At 40.0% G+C, this 16,442-nt stretch overlaps 3 protein-coding genes across 3 annotated transcripts in view; 1 reads left to right on the forward strand and 2 right to left on the reverse strand.

Annotated features, from left to right (window-relative positions):
* The window catches only part of ITGA2 (integrin subunit alpha 2), a 68,563-nt gene extending 65,218 nt beyond the window's left edge, over positions 1 to 3,345 (forward strand). Inside the window, exon 30 of the mRNA XM_085213122.1 lies at positions 373 to 3,345. Within this exon, the coding sequence (XP_085069248.1) occupies positions 373 to 462 (90 nt within the window). The 3' untranslated portion in view covers positions 463 to 3,345. The remainder of the gene's footprint in view (positions 1 to 372) is intronic.
* A 4,322-nt stretch (positions 3,346 to 7,667) lies between these two features.
* LOC100549086 (molybdopterin synthase catalytic subunit) lies at positions 7,668 to 11,587 on the reverse strand. The gene is made up of 4 exons (XM_085213528.1): positions 11,452 to 11,587; positions 10,540 to 10,693; positions 8,991 to 9,114; positions 7,668 to 7,777 (listed from the first exon to the last, which is right to left on the reverse strand). Exons 1-4 carry the CDS (start codon positions 11,570 to 11,572, stop codon positions 7,709 to 7,711), a joined length of 468 nt encoding a protein of 155 aa, XP_085069654.1. The 5' UTR covers positions 11,573 to 11,587; the 3' UTR covers positions 7,668 to 7,708.
* Positions 11,588 to 12,642: 1,055 nt separating this feature from the next.
* LOC104914875 (molybdopterin synthase sulfur carrier subunit) lies at positions 12,643 to 15,900 on the reverse strand. The gene is made up of 3 exons (XM_085213529.1): positions 15,744 to 15,900; positions 15,461 to 15,582; positions 12,643 to 12,788 (listed from the first exon to the last, which is right to left on the reverse strand). The coding sequence occupies exons 1-3, from the start codon at positions 15,753 to 15,755 to the stop codon at positions 12,662 to 12,664; spliced, it is 261 nt and encodes an 86-aa protein (XP_085069655.1). The 5' UTR covers positions 15,756 to 15,900; the 3' UTR covers positions 12,643 to 12,661.
* Positions 15,901 to 16,442: the final 542 nt, after the last annotated feature.

Here is a 16,442-nt window from a genome sequence, read left to right on the forward strand (position 1 = left end):
ATATGCTGAACAGGCAAAAAGAACAGAGAAGGGTGACAGCAAAAAGTGGTTTACAAAGGATACCTTGGTATTGTTCATGCCAGAGCATGGGAGTTCTTGGGGGACCCTGGCACACTAAGACAGCTTAGATATCCATATATCTTGACAGGGAGACTGGCTGCTCAGCACTACTCTTTGGCATTTGTTGCCCTAGGCAGGAAATTAAGGCCCAGCTTCTTTCACTCTACAGTTAGGAATCATCTACAAATCAAACACTCTTAGTGTGTGCATGCACATATCATGCATTTCTTCCATCATAGTATTTAGCTTAACTTAGAAAAATAAGTATTGATGACTGATTGTAATGTGGTGTTATTTCCATACTCCTCACAGTTTGGCTTCTTCAAGAGACAGTATGAAAAAATGACACAGGATATAGAAGATATTGATGAAATTACAGAACTCACGAAATACAAAGACTGAAGATGTATTATGTGGATAAAGAGAGGAGATCTGAGCCACCCATAGAAATTGTGATCCAATCAGTTCTTCAGCTGGAGTGCCTTAAAGCTTAATAACATTTAAACATTTTTAATTAAAGTGTTGGGGTTTTTTTAATAGATGAAAATATTTTACAGATTCTGCTCTATTATAAGAGTAACTGCAGGACAGTTTGTTGGTTTTGCTTTTTCAAAAGTGATTTATAGTGCCTTTTCTTGTATATTTTTGCCTTTCAAACAAACTTAGCCCTTAGAACTGGCAGGTCCGGAGTTTACAGTAACGTATTGTGCCAGCAACACTTCTCCTGATCCACTGCAGAGTGAAACAGAACAACTTATTTCAGATTATTGTGGAACAGCATCAGTTCGTAATTCAGTTGACAAGTACCATATGTGTAAAGGACACTTTCTATTACACTGATGATGAATGTGTGGTGAATACTGCTTCCAGACTGGGAGAAAAAAATTCATTTTTTCATTGACTAGCTCCATCCTTATTGTTTTACACAAATTTATACAAGCAAACCTTTGTCTTAACTAATCTATGAAATGAGAACTATGTAAGAAGACATCTATCTGTGTGCTACAGGGCAACTGGATGGGCATGCTGTTCCAAAAGGTCACCATTTCCTCGCACTAAGGTCACAAATTACTGAAGTATACTGTTTTTGGAAAAAACTGCCAAATGATACATGTAACTGCCTTCTGAATGCTGTCTCTGAAAAGAAAATAAGAATTTCGTAATCACTTACACCATGTTCTCTGCCATGTTATGACTGGCTTTCAAATTTCATCTGGAGAAGAACTACCAATACTGTTACGCTGGGCTTTATGTGCACAGGCCACCTGACATCAGTTTAGCTTTTGGCATAAATAGAGAACAGAGTCAAAATCTTGCCCTTAATTCTGTACTGGAAGATTTTGCAATAGTAAGAGCATGAGGTGAGCAAAAGGGGATATGACTGAGGTCGTATGCACATGTTAGGACAGAAAACAGAGATCTTGTAGGTCTTTTCCAACCTTGGTGATTCTATGATAAATTACACACTGCACTTGCTTTTTTAAGCATCTCAGTGGTCTCCAGGAGACCAAAGTTCAGTGTGAGCTACATACCTGTCATTTTTTTATTTGGTTGTCTTCATGTCTTGAAGAAGTTAGCTTGTATTTTACATAATAAAGTACTGTAAAGCTCTGCAAGAACTCTGAGCACAGTTGGGTCTTTGTGTAAGCTACACACTCAAATTTATCACGTGCTGCCCAGTTTTAATGATAGATCAGTCAGAAGGCCCTGTAAGACTGGTAACAGTCAGGGGATTTGGCCTTCTGTCTGCCTTTCACTTTCATAGCTGGTGGTTACTTAAGTGCAGTTGTGACAGAAGATGCATGTGTTGTCTTTATGGATAATGCCACATAACTAAGATTGTTTCTGACTTGATGCGATTTACTTGAAGAGTAAAACATGTAAATGTGCCTAACTGACACAAAACCTGAAGTTATGTTTTCTTTCCCCAAAAACTAGTTTGTAAATACAGTTAGGCACTTTTAGAATTATTTTCTATGGGATGTTTAAAAAATTACATTTGAGCATGTTTGGAAATTTTATTCAGTCTGTTTTTTTAAATCACTAAAGATTAATCAGTCATGAGCCAATTATTTCTTTGGCAAATAACAGCTTCATTTGCATTGACAGCTGGATTGTTCTCAATATGATTGTATGTGTTTTTGATTTATTTTGTATCTATTGAAGGTTACACTTTTGTTCAGGTTTTTTTTAACATTTTGAAAAACAATCTGGACTCTGATCTTGACTGTCAGACAAGATTGTTGCCATGAGCTGAGTTTGTGACCAAAATAATTATTTTAAATTTTTTTCAAAAGGCAATTATTCAAACCTAAAGAATGTGGTCCTGACTTATAGTTATGAACCCTGCAAGCAAATGGTCTAAAAGTAAAGATAAAAATTTGTCTGTCTCAATCACTGTATAAAGTTGTAAGGAAGAAAACAAAATCCTACACCTACATGTGTGAGGGTCATATAATCAAGGCCATAGGAGGAGTTTCACAACAAAGCAGACTGTAGCATCTGTCATTTCTCATGCTGCCATACAAGAAATGATGTAGGCAGTGAGCCAGACTCCCTTCTTCAACCACAGGTGTGAAATACAGGTCAATATCTGACACCCAACATCTTGGTTATTTAATAGTTCATAGATAGGACAGCAATGATTCAGTTCACCAGTCTACACTGGGTTTTATTTTGTCCCAGACAACAGGAGTCCTCTCAATCCTGGGAATAATACTTCCCCTGAAATAAAGGTAAGGCATAGCAATGTGCAAGGTTTTCTATCCTAGCCACTTCAAGTTACTAGTTTTATTTTTCTTCTATGATTAATACTTACACGGCTAGTTCAGTTTTTGTTATGGGTGACTTCACTGCACTTTTAAGTTAAGTTGGCACAGCCACAAATAATGCTGGAAATATTATGTATATTTTGTATTATGGATTTTTTAGTTTTACTTTTTTTAAAAAAAAAATAGCATGTTGCAAATGAAATAATACTCAAAATGTTGGACTTCAGCATGTGCTTCTGTTTGTGCTTGCAGCAGAGAAATCAGGAACTCTTTCAACAATCTCAAGGTATATCTGATCATAGTCTTGAACCTAGCTGCTGACTTCTGGAAGTACTAGAATCAAGTCTAAACTCAGAGTTTCACATGAGACTACATTTAGATGGAAAAGAGAGTATAAGCAAACAGACTTCTGAAAACTAGTATGTAAGCTCTCTGGGAGCAGGGACTGTACCTCTGTGAAGCCTACCTGAAGGTCTAATAGCATTATTATAATAAAAACAAGAATACTGCTGAACAGAGACTCAGTTATTTTTATACAGCACCCTTAAGAGAAGAAATGCTACTGAAAAAGCACTGCATAAAATGGGTCAAATATGTCATTATTCCAGTAGCACACAGCAAAAAACCCTAAGGTGATGACTCTGTGAAGTATACAAAGAAGCTGCACCAGGGCCAGGACTTCCTATATGCATATGATTATTTTCTGTGGCATCTGAAATTACACCATATTCTGCCAGCCCCATGCTTTGTGTCTATATACTTTACGGCTACAAATCTTAGAATTTCCATAAAACAGAATCAAATGTTTCTAATCTTAAGGCACAAGATTCTGTCATTCACCCTGCCTTGGTGTTTAGGAGAATTGCAAACCAGCTTCCTTATCTACTAACTTGCATGTATTATCTCTTATATACAAAAGTAGAGTGCAACAAAACCTTGCACATTAAAGAAATGGTACAAATATGAAATCGATAGTTAACTACCTCAACTTATTGTTGCCTTTAAAGATAATAAAGCATACATAATTCACACAACCTCAGAAAAGCCAAGTCCTATCTGTTCAATCAACGTCTGTGCCTTATGATTCATTTTTCATAGGCAATCACAGGCCTTGATGTGTTAGTCGTTTTAAAAATGATTTACCTCTTTCCCTCAAAGTAGCAGAAATCAAACTTTTAAAATAGAATCACTATTGAAATATAAAAGGATGCTAATTTTTATAACATGATTCATATTATCTGGACGAAGAAAATCACAGTCCTAAGATACTAAAAGAAACACTTCTCACTTATAGTCACCCACCTATTTTTAACTCTTTCTTCATGCACCACATGCAACACTTAAGGGAAAAGCCCAAAACTGAGTTTTCAGAGCTTAGGGCAGTTACTTTCATTATACTCCATCAATACTTAGTTTTAGTAGTACTTGAAGGGAGCTTATAAACAGGAAGAAAACTGACTTTTTACGTGGATAGTGATAGGACAAAGGGAAATAGCTTAAAAGAGGGGAGATTTAGATCAGACATTAGGCAGAAATTATGTCCTCAGAGCACAGTGAGGCACTAGCACAGGCTACACAGAAAAGTTAAGTCTCAGGAAGTGTTCAGGGCCCGAAGTTGGATGGCCCTGGGCAACCTGATCAGGTGGGTGGGAACCCCACCCATGGCAGGGGGGTCGAATTAGAGGGTCTTTAAGGACCCTTGCAACCTAAGCCCTCTTATGACTCTATGATTAGATAGTCTGTGAAGCAGAAATTCCCTGAAAGCTACAGGCAAAGTGAGCTGAAAGAAAAGCCAGTTTACTTTAAACTTGAGTAACTTAAAGGCCTCATTACTGAATACAACATGGTAGTTTCATGAATTACAGAGGTGAGCACCTGTATTTTGCAGCCCAGCACAGCACGGCTGTGCTCCCAGGCGGCTGCCCGCACACACATCTGTCCCTCTGCTGCCATCTCCTGGGTAGGTGTCTCGTCCATCAGTTGCATTTTCACATTGTGCTTTCACAATGTCCGCCTGAGCTTCTCTTGTGAACAGAACAAAATGAAAGGTTTTGATGCAGGAAACTTAAACAAAGGGAACAGTCTATTTAAATACTACCAGTCAAATCCAAGACATTTCAGAACGACAAATTCTCATTCTGAAGACACGTTCTTCACCCCCAGCATGACCCTTTGTCATGCAGGTCACTACACAAGTCACAGATTTACCCTCTGGTTTACAATGTCTGCTTCCAGGAACATCCATCTCTCCCCACAGACCCATCTCTGTAGCTTACTGTGACACAGCTGGAAGAGCACCAATGATTAGGTAGGTTTACCTTCACTTACAGCCAAATAAGAGAAAAAGCTGCACTCATTCCAGACAACAAGGTCTGCATTTATACTGCTCTGTTGTTCAGCTCACAGTCATCAGAACACTAGGTAGTTTTCAACCAGCAGTCTAGTTCTGTGAAACCAGGACATGTACAGCCACATCTTTCCCTGACATGCAGTTAAGCAGCTGAAGTTCATCCCCAGGCCTGGAAATTTGGAAGCAGTTCTGGGTTGCTCTAGACATAGCCTCAGGCAGCTATGTTAGAGAAGAGTAATTTGCCAACTTAAAATAATTTCTTCCTAGCAGAGAGTGTAGCACAACAGAAGGAGCCTGAACAAAGAGCTCAGGTTACGTATTTATATTTCAGTGACATACATTTTACCTCTATGCACATCATCGCTCCTAGGGGCTTTTCCATTTTGCTTTAAGATGCCAGCAGAACCCAAAGTTACATAATACTGATGCATCATTGTTCCAGAACAAAGCAGTACTTGCCTCATGCACAGCCAGGGACACAAAATGACATTTCATTGTTTTGACCATGGCAGCATACACACATTGTAGCACTCAGCTATGACTCAGTACAACATCTCTTCCATTCATTGTTCCTGGTCACTGCAGGGAAGTACACCACTATTCTTTCTCTTCTTTTCTGCACCCTACTTCCAGCTGCATTGCTGAAGGAGAAGGTGCACTTAAGGTCACTCTGGACAAATCCTCAGAGACTGCAGCACCAGAGAAGTACTAAGGCAACAGAGTGATTACAGAGGAATTGCCCTCAATCATTGGATTTGATGATCTTGAATGTTTTTTCCAACCTAGATCATCCCAGGGTTCTGAATCTGTAGAGCTCCAAGTACAATTTAACTCTTCTATGTATCAGTCTTCCTGCATCAAAGCACAGCTTGAGCATGTAAGAATTGTACAGGCTTTACTTCTTTCATAAACCTTACATCACAAGGCAAGCTAGCCATTTGCTTGAAATTAATCAGTTGCATGGTAACGACAAACAAATTAATGTGCAAAAACACAAAAATACTGGAAACTGTTTGTGTCTTTGATTGTTTTTTATTGGTTTTTGGGTTTTTGTTTTGTTTTTTTAGGTTTTTTAGGTTTTTTTTTAAGAACAAAAATAATTACTTGTCTGAAGAAGTGATCTGATTGATTCCATACAATTCTCAGCAAAAATGACACTCAAATTAACAGAGGGCTTCTCTCCAACATCCATGCAACCTTCAACTTGTTCAGCTCTGCCTAGATAATAGAGCCCACATGGTTTGAAGACTGTGAATACACATGCATACAAGGAGCAGCTGCTGTCCTGCAGAGGAAGAATTCACTTCCACCGAGGAAAAGTGCAGCAGTAAGCTTTAAAGCTTTACCCAGTTTAACCACTCCTTTACCTGAAGTTGTGTGCTCTTCTGGGGTTTATGTAACCCAGTACAGTAACATCACTAAGCATTAAAAATGACTGACATCCCTGGGAAAAACGATCACTGCCTATTTTTTCAGTTTCATTTTGTGCTGCTAGCAGCTGTGAAGGTTTTTATTGCAGACACAATGAAACAGATTTATACAGCTGAGGCTTAAGTACTGTGTTATGAAATGATATATCAGCTTCAGCAAATGATTTTACTTAACTGCATTCCCCTTTTCTTAGAATACCTATCTTCTCAACATCGATAACAATTAGATAAATCTGCCATTTGTCATTAGTAAAAATGTCATACACAATGCCACCTTGAACTTTTAGCATCTACCATACTTTGTGGTACAGAATAATATAAAGAAAGCTATCCTAATCAGAGAAGCAGCCTACTGTCTACAGTGGAAGAACAGGCATACTATGTCTGTCCTTTTCTCTTAGGTAAAACATAAGAGAAAAAACTATTAAAAACATAAATGTGAATTTAAAGGCATACATAAGCTATGAATTCCTTGCAATGTTGTACATATGCAATAGATTTAACTTTTCTTTGAACAACTAATCCATTCTGATGACTTTGCATCCTAACCTGTCTAAGGTCAAACTACTAGATCTAATTAAACTTATTCTTAAGGATTTTTTTTTTCCTGTAGCATCACAAAATTACACATCCAAAAAAACTCCTTCAAAAATCAATCATGTCTAGACATCATTAGATAAGTACAAGTTTATGTGCTACTGTTAATGCAAGTTTGCTGCTGGCAGAGATTAGTATCCAATTGTCCTGTTGCGACCTCCTATGAAAACAGCAAAGACTACAAACACAGAAGCACTAAAGCAGTATATATCACAGAGGACTAAATGTCTTGCAACCATGAATTTTAGGAAAGATAGTTTTTAAAACTGACTCCGTGTTAAAAACTATACAGAGACGATTTCAAAGGATTTAAGAACACTTAACACTTTAAGAAAATCCTAACTAATGCTCATTAATTTCATACAGTCCTAATTAAATTATTCATATTGAAATACCTATTACAACTGCTTAAAATCACATAGATTCTATGTAAGAACAACTCAAAACTAAAACAGAATGCTCATTAGAAGCAGTAACATTTTATTTATAAAAGAGTACAGTTATTTTTCTGAATTTGTCCAAAAGCATTCCTTGTTTTCCTTCCAAGAATACTCGTCCTCATAAATCTCCTGTGAATACAAAGAAAGAATGAGAAATATTGTGGGAGTCCACTACATACAATCACAGTTGTTTGGCCTGCACAAGCCAGGCCAAACAATTCAACAGCCATTTTGCTATTATTTGCTGACCACATCAGGACTACATTGCACTTAGCTGGCAAACAGAAAAGAGGGGACCATCTTTAGAAAACACTGATTTACATGTGGGCAGATGCTGAACCTGGAGCTGAACCTATTACATTTAGAAGGCTTCATCTATACGGAAGTCACTTAAGGAAAGAGATCTAGAAGAAAGGATGCAGAAGCTGTATAGTACATAGCACTTGTGTCCTAAACACTACCATCATTTTTAGGAATGAGAGTATTTAAGTGTTCAGAAAACGTGTTAAAAAAAAAAAAAAAAAAGACACCAAAAGACTCAAAATACAGTATTACATCTTCAGGATAGACTGGACTACCCAACAGCAGTCTAGTCCCAAATAGCAAATTCAGCAGGGTTGTGAACCCAATTATTCTTTCTGGAATAATAAAACTTCAGTCTACTGGAGGAGGTGTCAGAAAAGTGGTGATAGAGAAGATAGTGTTCTACAACTTAAGAAACTACTGTTATTACATGCCAACTTTGGAATGTAAGAGAAGGCAGAGATAATCCATTAATTGCATGCAATGCAGTGGTTATGCAATGTGGCTCTTTCTAGACTTAGGCTGCAGTCTACACACACTGTTGTGTCTCCATATTAGCTTCTGAACCACTGAATATTCTTTCATTGTGTGCTGTTGCTACGTGTATGTGTGCTGCTGCTTAATGCTTTGTGCTTATCCATAGTCATAGAGATGAGAGAAAAATAGGAAGAAATGCCACTTTTACTTGCAAACTGCAATGCCATCCAAGACACAACACATTCTAAATTATTCCACTAGTATATGCAGAACTGAACTTTGCCACTCAGAAGAGATGAGCTCAAGAATCCTTCACTCTGACCCCACAAAGGCATTAAGAGGAAGAGTAGCTGTGAGGCACAAGCAAGGGAGGGTCTTCCTGGTGCCTGAACGCTACATTCAGGCCTGGTTGCATTAAAGTAAATTCAGTGGTGCCAGAAAAAAGCATCTCTTCAGGAGCAACTGTTGCCCATAACACTACAGCTCCTTCCCTAAGAGCCAGCAGCAGTTCAGCTGTCTAAGATCCTTGCACAGGCTAGAACCAAATCTGAACCAAACATACCTTTTTCCATATTGGGACAAATGCTTTTAAAGTGTTGATGCAATGTGTTACAGCTTCAAGGGATTCTGCTCTGTGTGGAGACGAGACTGCAATAATTACACTTGCTTCTGTTATTGGAACCACGCTAGACAGAGAAGAACAACAAAGCTTTAGCTAATACTTAACATCTAGAGCACCCAAACGCTGTAGCCATGTCACATCAGTATTCTGACCACATGCACTCCTGACTCATTCACACTGAGCAAGTGTCAAGCCACGTCCAAAAGATTATGCACATTTAAACAGAAAGAAAACCACAACCAAAATCAACATCAGCTGCAGGAATTCCACACTTTAAAATAAATAGAACTACCAGTCATAGGTTTTTTTTCTCTAAGCTTGAAGTATAAGCTTCATACTCTATTCCTTCTTCTTTTTTAAAAATAAGAATTAAAAGATGAAAATTACTATCTTGCAACAAAGGAAACTCTCTGGAAGCTGGGCTTAATAATGAACAATAACAGGTCTGGAACAGGAAGCTAACTGAAAATATCAGAAATTCTTATGCAAACTGAGATGATATGTGAAAAAAAGGTATTATGTATCTCAAAGTACACAGATTTTGCAGCATAACTTCAGTTTTGCCAAATGTTGACTTCAAAGTATGTTTCTTTTTCTATTTGGTGGGTCATTTTTACCAAACTAAGCTAACAGAAGTTGCACAAGGTTTTATACTACTCCTCATAAGGGTAGTATTCCCAAAAGCCTCCCAATCCTCCCTATTTAGCAAGACTGCATTGGCAAACAGCTCAGAAAAAAATCTATGCTTAAGTACTCTGAATTGCTCTTCAGAGAGAATTAATTCCTGTCTCTGTTGACTTCTTGTAGAAGAAATCTGAAGAAACTACCCCTCAGAGTTAATATTAACCTTTGTGATCGCATTCTAAGTTCTTCCTGTGGGGGAAAAAAAAAAAAAAAAAAACAGAAACAAATATTTGCAACACACAATGCAAATCCTGCTAATTTCAGCCAGCAATCTGATGAACAGTGAAGGCTTAGACTATGTTAAACCATTCCATAGTTTATACCCAATAGAAAAAACGTGTATCCAATGCAAGGAATAACAGGAGATGTTTTTACAAGCATGACTGACAATTACCATGCCTTTCTCTCAACCTCATATTCTAACATTTTAAATCTGACAGGAAAAAAGTAGTGACACTTTGCAGCAGTGGAAGAGAACTTTACAAACATAATGGCCTGCTCTTTCCTGCAAGGAAATCTTGATCACTTTTCTCCACTCCCAAACCATTACAGCAGGATTGAGGTTCCTTACAGCAGGATTGAGGTTCCTGACAGCTAAATATGGATTCTGGCAAATACTACTAATAAAAATAGTTTGAAAAACAAGACTTTATTTCTGAAACCTAGTTCCTTACTGACAGCACGATCCAGAGCAAGCTTTGATGCATTACAGCTTTTACAGACTCCTGCACAACCTTCAAGTATGCAAGCACCATACAAGGATTAGTATATCATCTGAAGAGGAATATGGTCTATCCATACATACCCAAGTCTATGATGCATTGCAATATGTTTGACTGATGGCCACTTCTGTCTAACATCTCTGCAGATTTTCTTTATTTCCATCTCCGCCATTGAAGTATATGCTTCATACTCTAAGCGAATCACTTTTTTCCCTTCAAAATTATTTCTCGTAGTACCTAAACAAAAATGCAGTTATAAAAGGAAAGCAACAGAAAAAAAAAAACAGAGCAAAACTCAGGATCTCCTGCTGAGGCCAAGGACAGCACTTAAACATAAATGACTTTCTCTAGTTATGACTATGTAAAGAGATTCTTCAAACAAAAGAAGTCTTCAGTATACGAGGAATAAGCCTACAGATTACAAAAATAGTCTGTAATGCTCAAAGGTGGAACATCTTTTGTGTTACTTTATTTAAGTGCTTAGTACTTGGAAGCCAAAGGTACTCAAGCTTGAGCAAAAAAAGAGTTTGAAGATCTATACCATGTATTTTAAACAACAGGATGGAGCCAGCAGATTCAACCTGCACCAGCCCATTGGTAGAACAAGACTCTGTCTTCAACCAAGATCTGAATTGCAGCAGTTTTCACACAGGTGGGTACCTGTGTTTTATTGCACAGTCACTACTTTCCATTTTGAATAAACTGTGTGCCGGGGAATAGCAGAGTAACTTATAAGCAGGACTGTTCTCCAGCACTGCTGTTCTGTTCAGTCCTAGAACGGCACACCAGCAGGGAAGCTTCTCACCACTCAGTCCCAATGCAACTGTTGTGTTGTCATGGTCTAAATAATTCAGAATGAGTTTTCTAAATGTCCTGGGTTCAGTCCAGAAATGTATTTATTTGAGTAGCACGAGTTTGGGGTGTGGGAGAAGCTGGGTTCCATTTATTAGACTATTAACACGTCCAGAGATCCAGCTCTGAAACATTAAACTCACCAATGAAAAGAGACACTGCCCCACAACATGGTGAAATGACCAGTTCTGACACTTCATCTACAGACAGCTTTTCAGACTTGAGCTTGATAAAATCTTTCGGCACATCCTCTCTTTCATTCATGGCTCCCTAGAAGGGCTAAAACCAAACAGATTCTGTAGTTGTTTCTGCCAATACTAACATTTGCCAACTGCCTTTTATCATATTGATGCCCCAATTTATTCAGAAAACATGTACCATCTTCTTACTCACCACAAGAGACCAGTCTTCATGGCAAGTTCACTTCTCAGCAGACTTGCTAAGAGAACAGTAAGTGCAAACAGCATGGGAAGATCTCTTTCTAAAGCACATAGGCTCCTGCCTTGCAGGAAAGTCTGGTGCAGTAGGACAAAACAAGAACTAGTTCAAAGTTCAATTCAACAGTACAATATACTAGCACAGACCAGTATGTTAGCAAATTTCTGGTAAGCCTGCCAGCCCATTCCGTCTTATCCTCCAATCAATCACAGTTTAAACTTGCATTTAATTCAAAGTTTAATATGCTCTCCAGGACATTCAAGTTTTCATCCTATCAACCTGTTTCAATGACACTGGTGCCACTTCTAAATGCTTTGTATAGACACCAGTTACCAGTTCATATAAGGATGAGGAGGAATATAAGTGGACTGAGTAGCAGCAGTAGAATAAGCTACACTGGAAAGCACGAATCTGTGCCAGGGACACCTGACCCTTTGACAGCAAAAAAGAAAAAAAGTATTTTTTTAATCAGCAATCAATTCTTCTTCTGTATCATCCCTTCTGTTAAAAAGTGGCAGGACATTTTCCATTATTATCTTACTTATGCAAGCTGGATATCTACTCACAGCCAGAAAAAAACTACCACAGAAAATAAGACCTAAAAGCAAAAACAGAACAGTGCCTGACTTCATTGCCAATTTTATTCCATTTACTTATGTGTGCTAAGCATTTATTCATGCAACAGCTTATAGTTTCTGGTCAGCACAGCAATTCTCTCCTGCAGGAAACAAAAGTTACGTTTTCTCCACAGAGTACCAGATGTAGATGGGGATAATTGCATAACAAATCTCAGGATCTTGCCAGAAAAATACTGGAGGAAGATTGTACAGAACTCATCAGATACTTTAATATAGGATGATCCTCCACAGGATGTGAAGCAAGAAGTGATACCTACCTAACAGAACTTGCACAGATTCAGCCTCCACTAATTGGTGGGATGATGGCAACTTCGTCTCCTGTCTGCAGGACCAGAAGCTGATCTCCAAGAAGCACGTACTCCTGCCGAACAGCGAAAACCACTTGATCCCGGATGACAGCAAGCCTGAGGAGATTGGCAGGAACACAGAAAGGTTCCTAATTAGAGTGTTTACATTCAACCATGAAATTTCATTAAACAACAAACTGATAGACAGTCTAGGGCAGCTGAGCTAAATGCTGCTGAGATTTAGGCAATTCTCTTCCGATATACTTCTAAAAATCACAGAATCATGGAATATCTTGATTTGGAAGGGACCCGTAAGAATCATCAAGCCCAACTCCTGGTTCCAAGTAAGATCACCCAAAAAACAGACCACATGACTGAGTGCATTGGCCAGATGCTTCTCGAACTACAGCAAGCTCAGAGCCACAACTTCACTAGGTAACCTGCTCCAATACCCAACCACCCTCTCTGTGAAGAATTTTTTTCCAATATGCAATACGAACCTCCCCTGTCACAGTTTCATGCCAATTCTTTCAGGTCCTGTCACTGCTACCAGAGAAAAAAATAGCATACGTTATAAGCATCCACCTCTTGCTAATTTTTTTTTTTTCTTGGAGCTAGGAAGAAACCAATTAAAGACAATTTTCAAAAGTCAGGGTTTGTCACTGGATTTTATTAAAAATCAACCAATGTAAGCCAGACTCGCTTTAGAAGCTTCTAATTAACTAGGTAACTCAAGAACATACAATCTGATTTGGGATTAAAAGGAAATGCTCTCCCAATTCAGTGTGGCTGCACTGCACAGCAATTTTTGTCAAGAACACCATCCCTCAACACTTTTTGTTTTTCAAGATTTCATGTAGATTCAGTAGTCAGACTGTTATTCTTGTTCTGTAACCTCAACAAGGTTCTGTACTTACAGATCTGAAGTCTGCTACTGATGAGGGTGACAACATTGCTAAGAGGGCAGACATAACGCATTTTTCTTGGAGATGATCAAGGCCAGGTTGGATGGGGCCCTGGGCGGCCTGGTCTAGTATTAATTGCGGAGACTGATGGGCCTGACTGTGGCAGGGGGGTTGGAGATTCATGATCATTGAGGTCTCTTCCAATCTGGGCCATTCTATGATTCTGTATGATTCTGTGATTTCTGCAGATTCTGTATACATATGTTGGCCTTCACATCTGTGAGATGTTGGTGGGAGAGTCTACAGCTCTGGATACCATGAAACACGGGTTTGCTTTCACAACAAAGTACAATCACACAGAGAGTATGAGGACAACACTATTGAGACACTAGAAAATCATGCCAACACTTTACTTTAGCAGATGCAGCATAATAACTGTATTGTTTGAGAGTACAGAATCTGGCACAGTCAGTGAAGAGCTGCATTGCCTAGAAACAAGCAAGCGTGCCAAAAGGGTAGATGTAAAATTCAACTTTTTTCCTACCAGCCAGCTAGACAAAAGTACGCAAGGCACTGTCTGAGAAAAAATCAGTAGCGCTGTCTTGGAGGACAGACTGAAGGGAGGGACTGTACAAAAGTAAAGCAAGCCACTAAAGAACAGACTACAACTATGGAACTGAAATGCCCATTAAAAGGATGGTTTTTAATTAATGTCACTTCCAAGTAAATTCATTGGGGAAAATGTGTGGAACAGAAGAGGACTGTCAAGTATGCTCAAGCTGCAGTTTGAATATCCATTAGCAACGTGAATAGAAGTCTGTGGTCAGTGCCCTACAATTATGTTGAGTTTTTCCAGAAAATCTAGGAACAGAAGCATTTTCCAAGAAGGCCATTGTGAAGGGCATGTGCACATGCAAAGTAAAATACACCCATTCCTTACTCTAAAACTCTAGTTACGCATCTTATTCTACCCATTCCTTCCTCCTCTAAAACTCTGTTGAAGCCTCTCCTTTAGAAACAGTTGGCATTGCTAAACTTTTATTCTTTTTCTCACAACATCTGAGCTTGAGCACAGAAGCACTGAGCACAAAGGAAGACTTTGGAACCTAGAGCTAAAATGATGGAAATTCTGGTGCATTAAATCCTAACCTGCGTTATGCCCTATACTTTTACTCTTTTTCACTAAATGATGCTACACTTTTCTGCATCTGATTTATTGTTAGTAGGCTCCAATACACTCAGCCTTAACCAATTAAGGCACTCTTGCTGCCACCCCTAAAAAACAGGACAAGACTCCCTGTGAAATGCAATCAAGAATGCCTTTTTTTCCCCTATTTCTTGTGTAAGGGTTGTTTGGCAGGAAGCTTGGGCCAGGGCCTCAGTTCCTTTCTTCACCAGCCTTCCAGAAACTGCCATACACTCAGAGTACAGCTACAGGTAAGTGATCAAAAACACCTGCCTATGAGCAGACCTTCTTATTTTATCGCTGTGGCTGGGCTGCATGCCCTCCTGGGACACCTGGCTTTCCCACAGGTGATGCTTTCTGTCTTTATGCAATGACTTCGCAGAGGCTCTCCTAGACATCAGGACCTCAGACCTCTCTAATACCCATCTGTGGGGTATGTTTATCAGATTTAGCCTTTTTAGTGTAGATGTAAAGCTGCAGTATTTGCTACTGGCTCACAGCCAAAACACTCACTTGAGGTTATTAGAATTTATTTCAAAGAGAAATTCACTGCTGTTCTAATGCCAAAGTGCTGCTGCAGCCTCTAGCTCGAGCCTATACGATGAACTTCCACTTCTTAAAACAAAACAAAAACAAATCCTACACCCCACGAACGGTAGGCTTAATGCACCGCCTGTACGCGGCATTTTCCCCGATACCTGGGATGAATCTTAACGATCTCTTCCCAGAGCTGCAGGGACGTGATCCGCTGCGGCACAGACACGCTCTCGGAGCGCAGCCCCACCAGCTCCGCGCTCCTGGCAAAGTACAGCACCGTCACCTGGGGACGACAGGGGAAAAGGACGTTTCTGTAGGCGACCGCAGATCCGCGCCTACCGCAGGCGACTCCGCCCGACGCTTCTGCCGCGGGAACCGAGAAGGCCCCCGCTGGAGACCAGGTGGGTGCCCGGGGCCCACTCGCGCCCGCCCGGCGGCACTCACCTGGCAGCTCATGGAGCCGCCCTCCCCAGCCGGGCGCCCTCGGCCTCCCGGCGGCCCCCGCGCCCGGGCCTGGCCCGCCCCTTGCGGCCTGCGGGCGCAGCCCCGGCCCCGGTTCCGGGCTTTAGGCAGGGCCGGGCTGCGTTTCGGGGCGTCCGGTTTGGAGCGGCCTGTAATTCTCAGAATAGAACCTTAAAAGGCAGATTTTGAGATGGGTGCAGCCTCTGCAAGTGGTTGCAGATGTTATGCGTTCGGTGCACGGAATTTGTCATATATATTTATCGTAGGTATACCTAATATTTCAAAGCCCAGAATCTATTAAAACATTGTTGAAAACCTTTCTGGAGTATAAAGGTTGCAGTGGCACGGTATCGCCAGTCTGCCCACATCACCTGTCTCCCCATGGACAGCTGCAGGCCTCCAGCCACTGCTCTGCTGGGAGGAACGTGAGCTGGTGGTGAAGGCAGCACAGCAGGACACATGCTAGGGAGACCTTGGCATAGCTACCAGCACAGCTGTGCTCCTCCCATCACACCGAACAGGGAAATCCGTAACTGCTCGTGGAGACATGGAACTTGCAGTGTGCCAAAACTGCGGTGTGGGCAGGTGGTGGCATCCTGACTAGATGGGAAAGAAAAAAAAAAAAAAAAGAAAAAAAAAAACCTTCAAAATAAGGACTAGTATCCTGTCATTCCAAAAGAT

Source organism: Meleagris gallopavo, chromosome Z, assembly GCF_905368555.1.
Source record: "Meleagris gallopavo chromosome Z, MGAL_WU_HG_1.1, whole genome shotgun sequence".
Classification (NCBI taxonomy): Eukaryota; Metazoa; Chordata; class Aves; order Galliformes; family Phasianidae; genus Meleagris; species Meleagris gallopavo.

Excerpts from the sequence above, each read along its gene's own strand:
- LOC104914875 (XM_085213529.1), bottom strand. Across the intron at positions 12,789-15,460 it reads ATCGTTAAGATTCATCCCAG|GCTTGCTGTCATCCGGGATC; the intron begins GTATCGGGGAAA and ends CAATCTCCTCAG.
- LOC100549086 (XM_085213528.1), bottom strand. The coding sequence starts at position 11,572 with ATGAATGAAAGAGAGGATGTGCCGAAAGATTTTATCAAGCTCAAGTCT. Across the intron at positions 9,115-10,539 it reads GCAATGCATCATAGACTTGG|CGTGGTTCCAATAACAGAAG; the intron begins GTATGTATGGAT and ends TTCTCTGTCTAG. Across the intron at positions 7,778-8,990 it reads TTGTCCCAATATGGAAAAAG|GAGATTTATGAGGACGAGTA; the intron begins GTATGTTTGGTT and ends TTGTATTCACAG.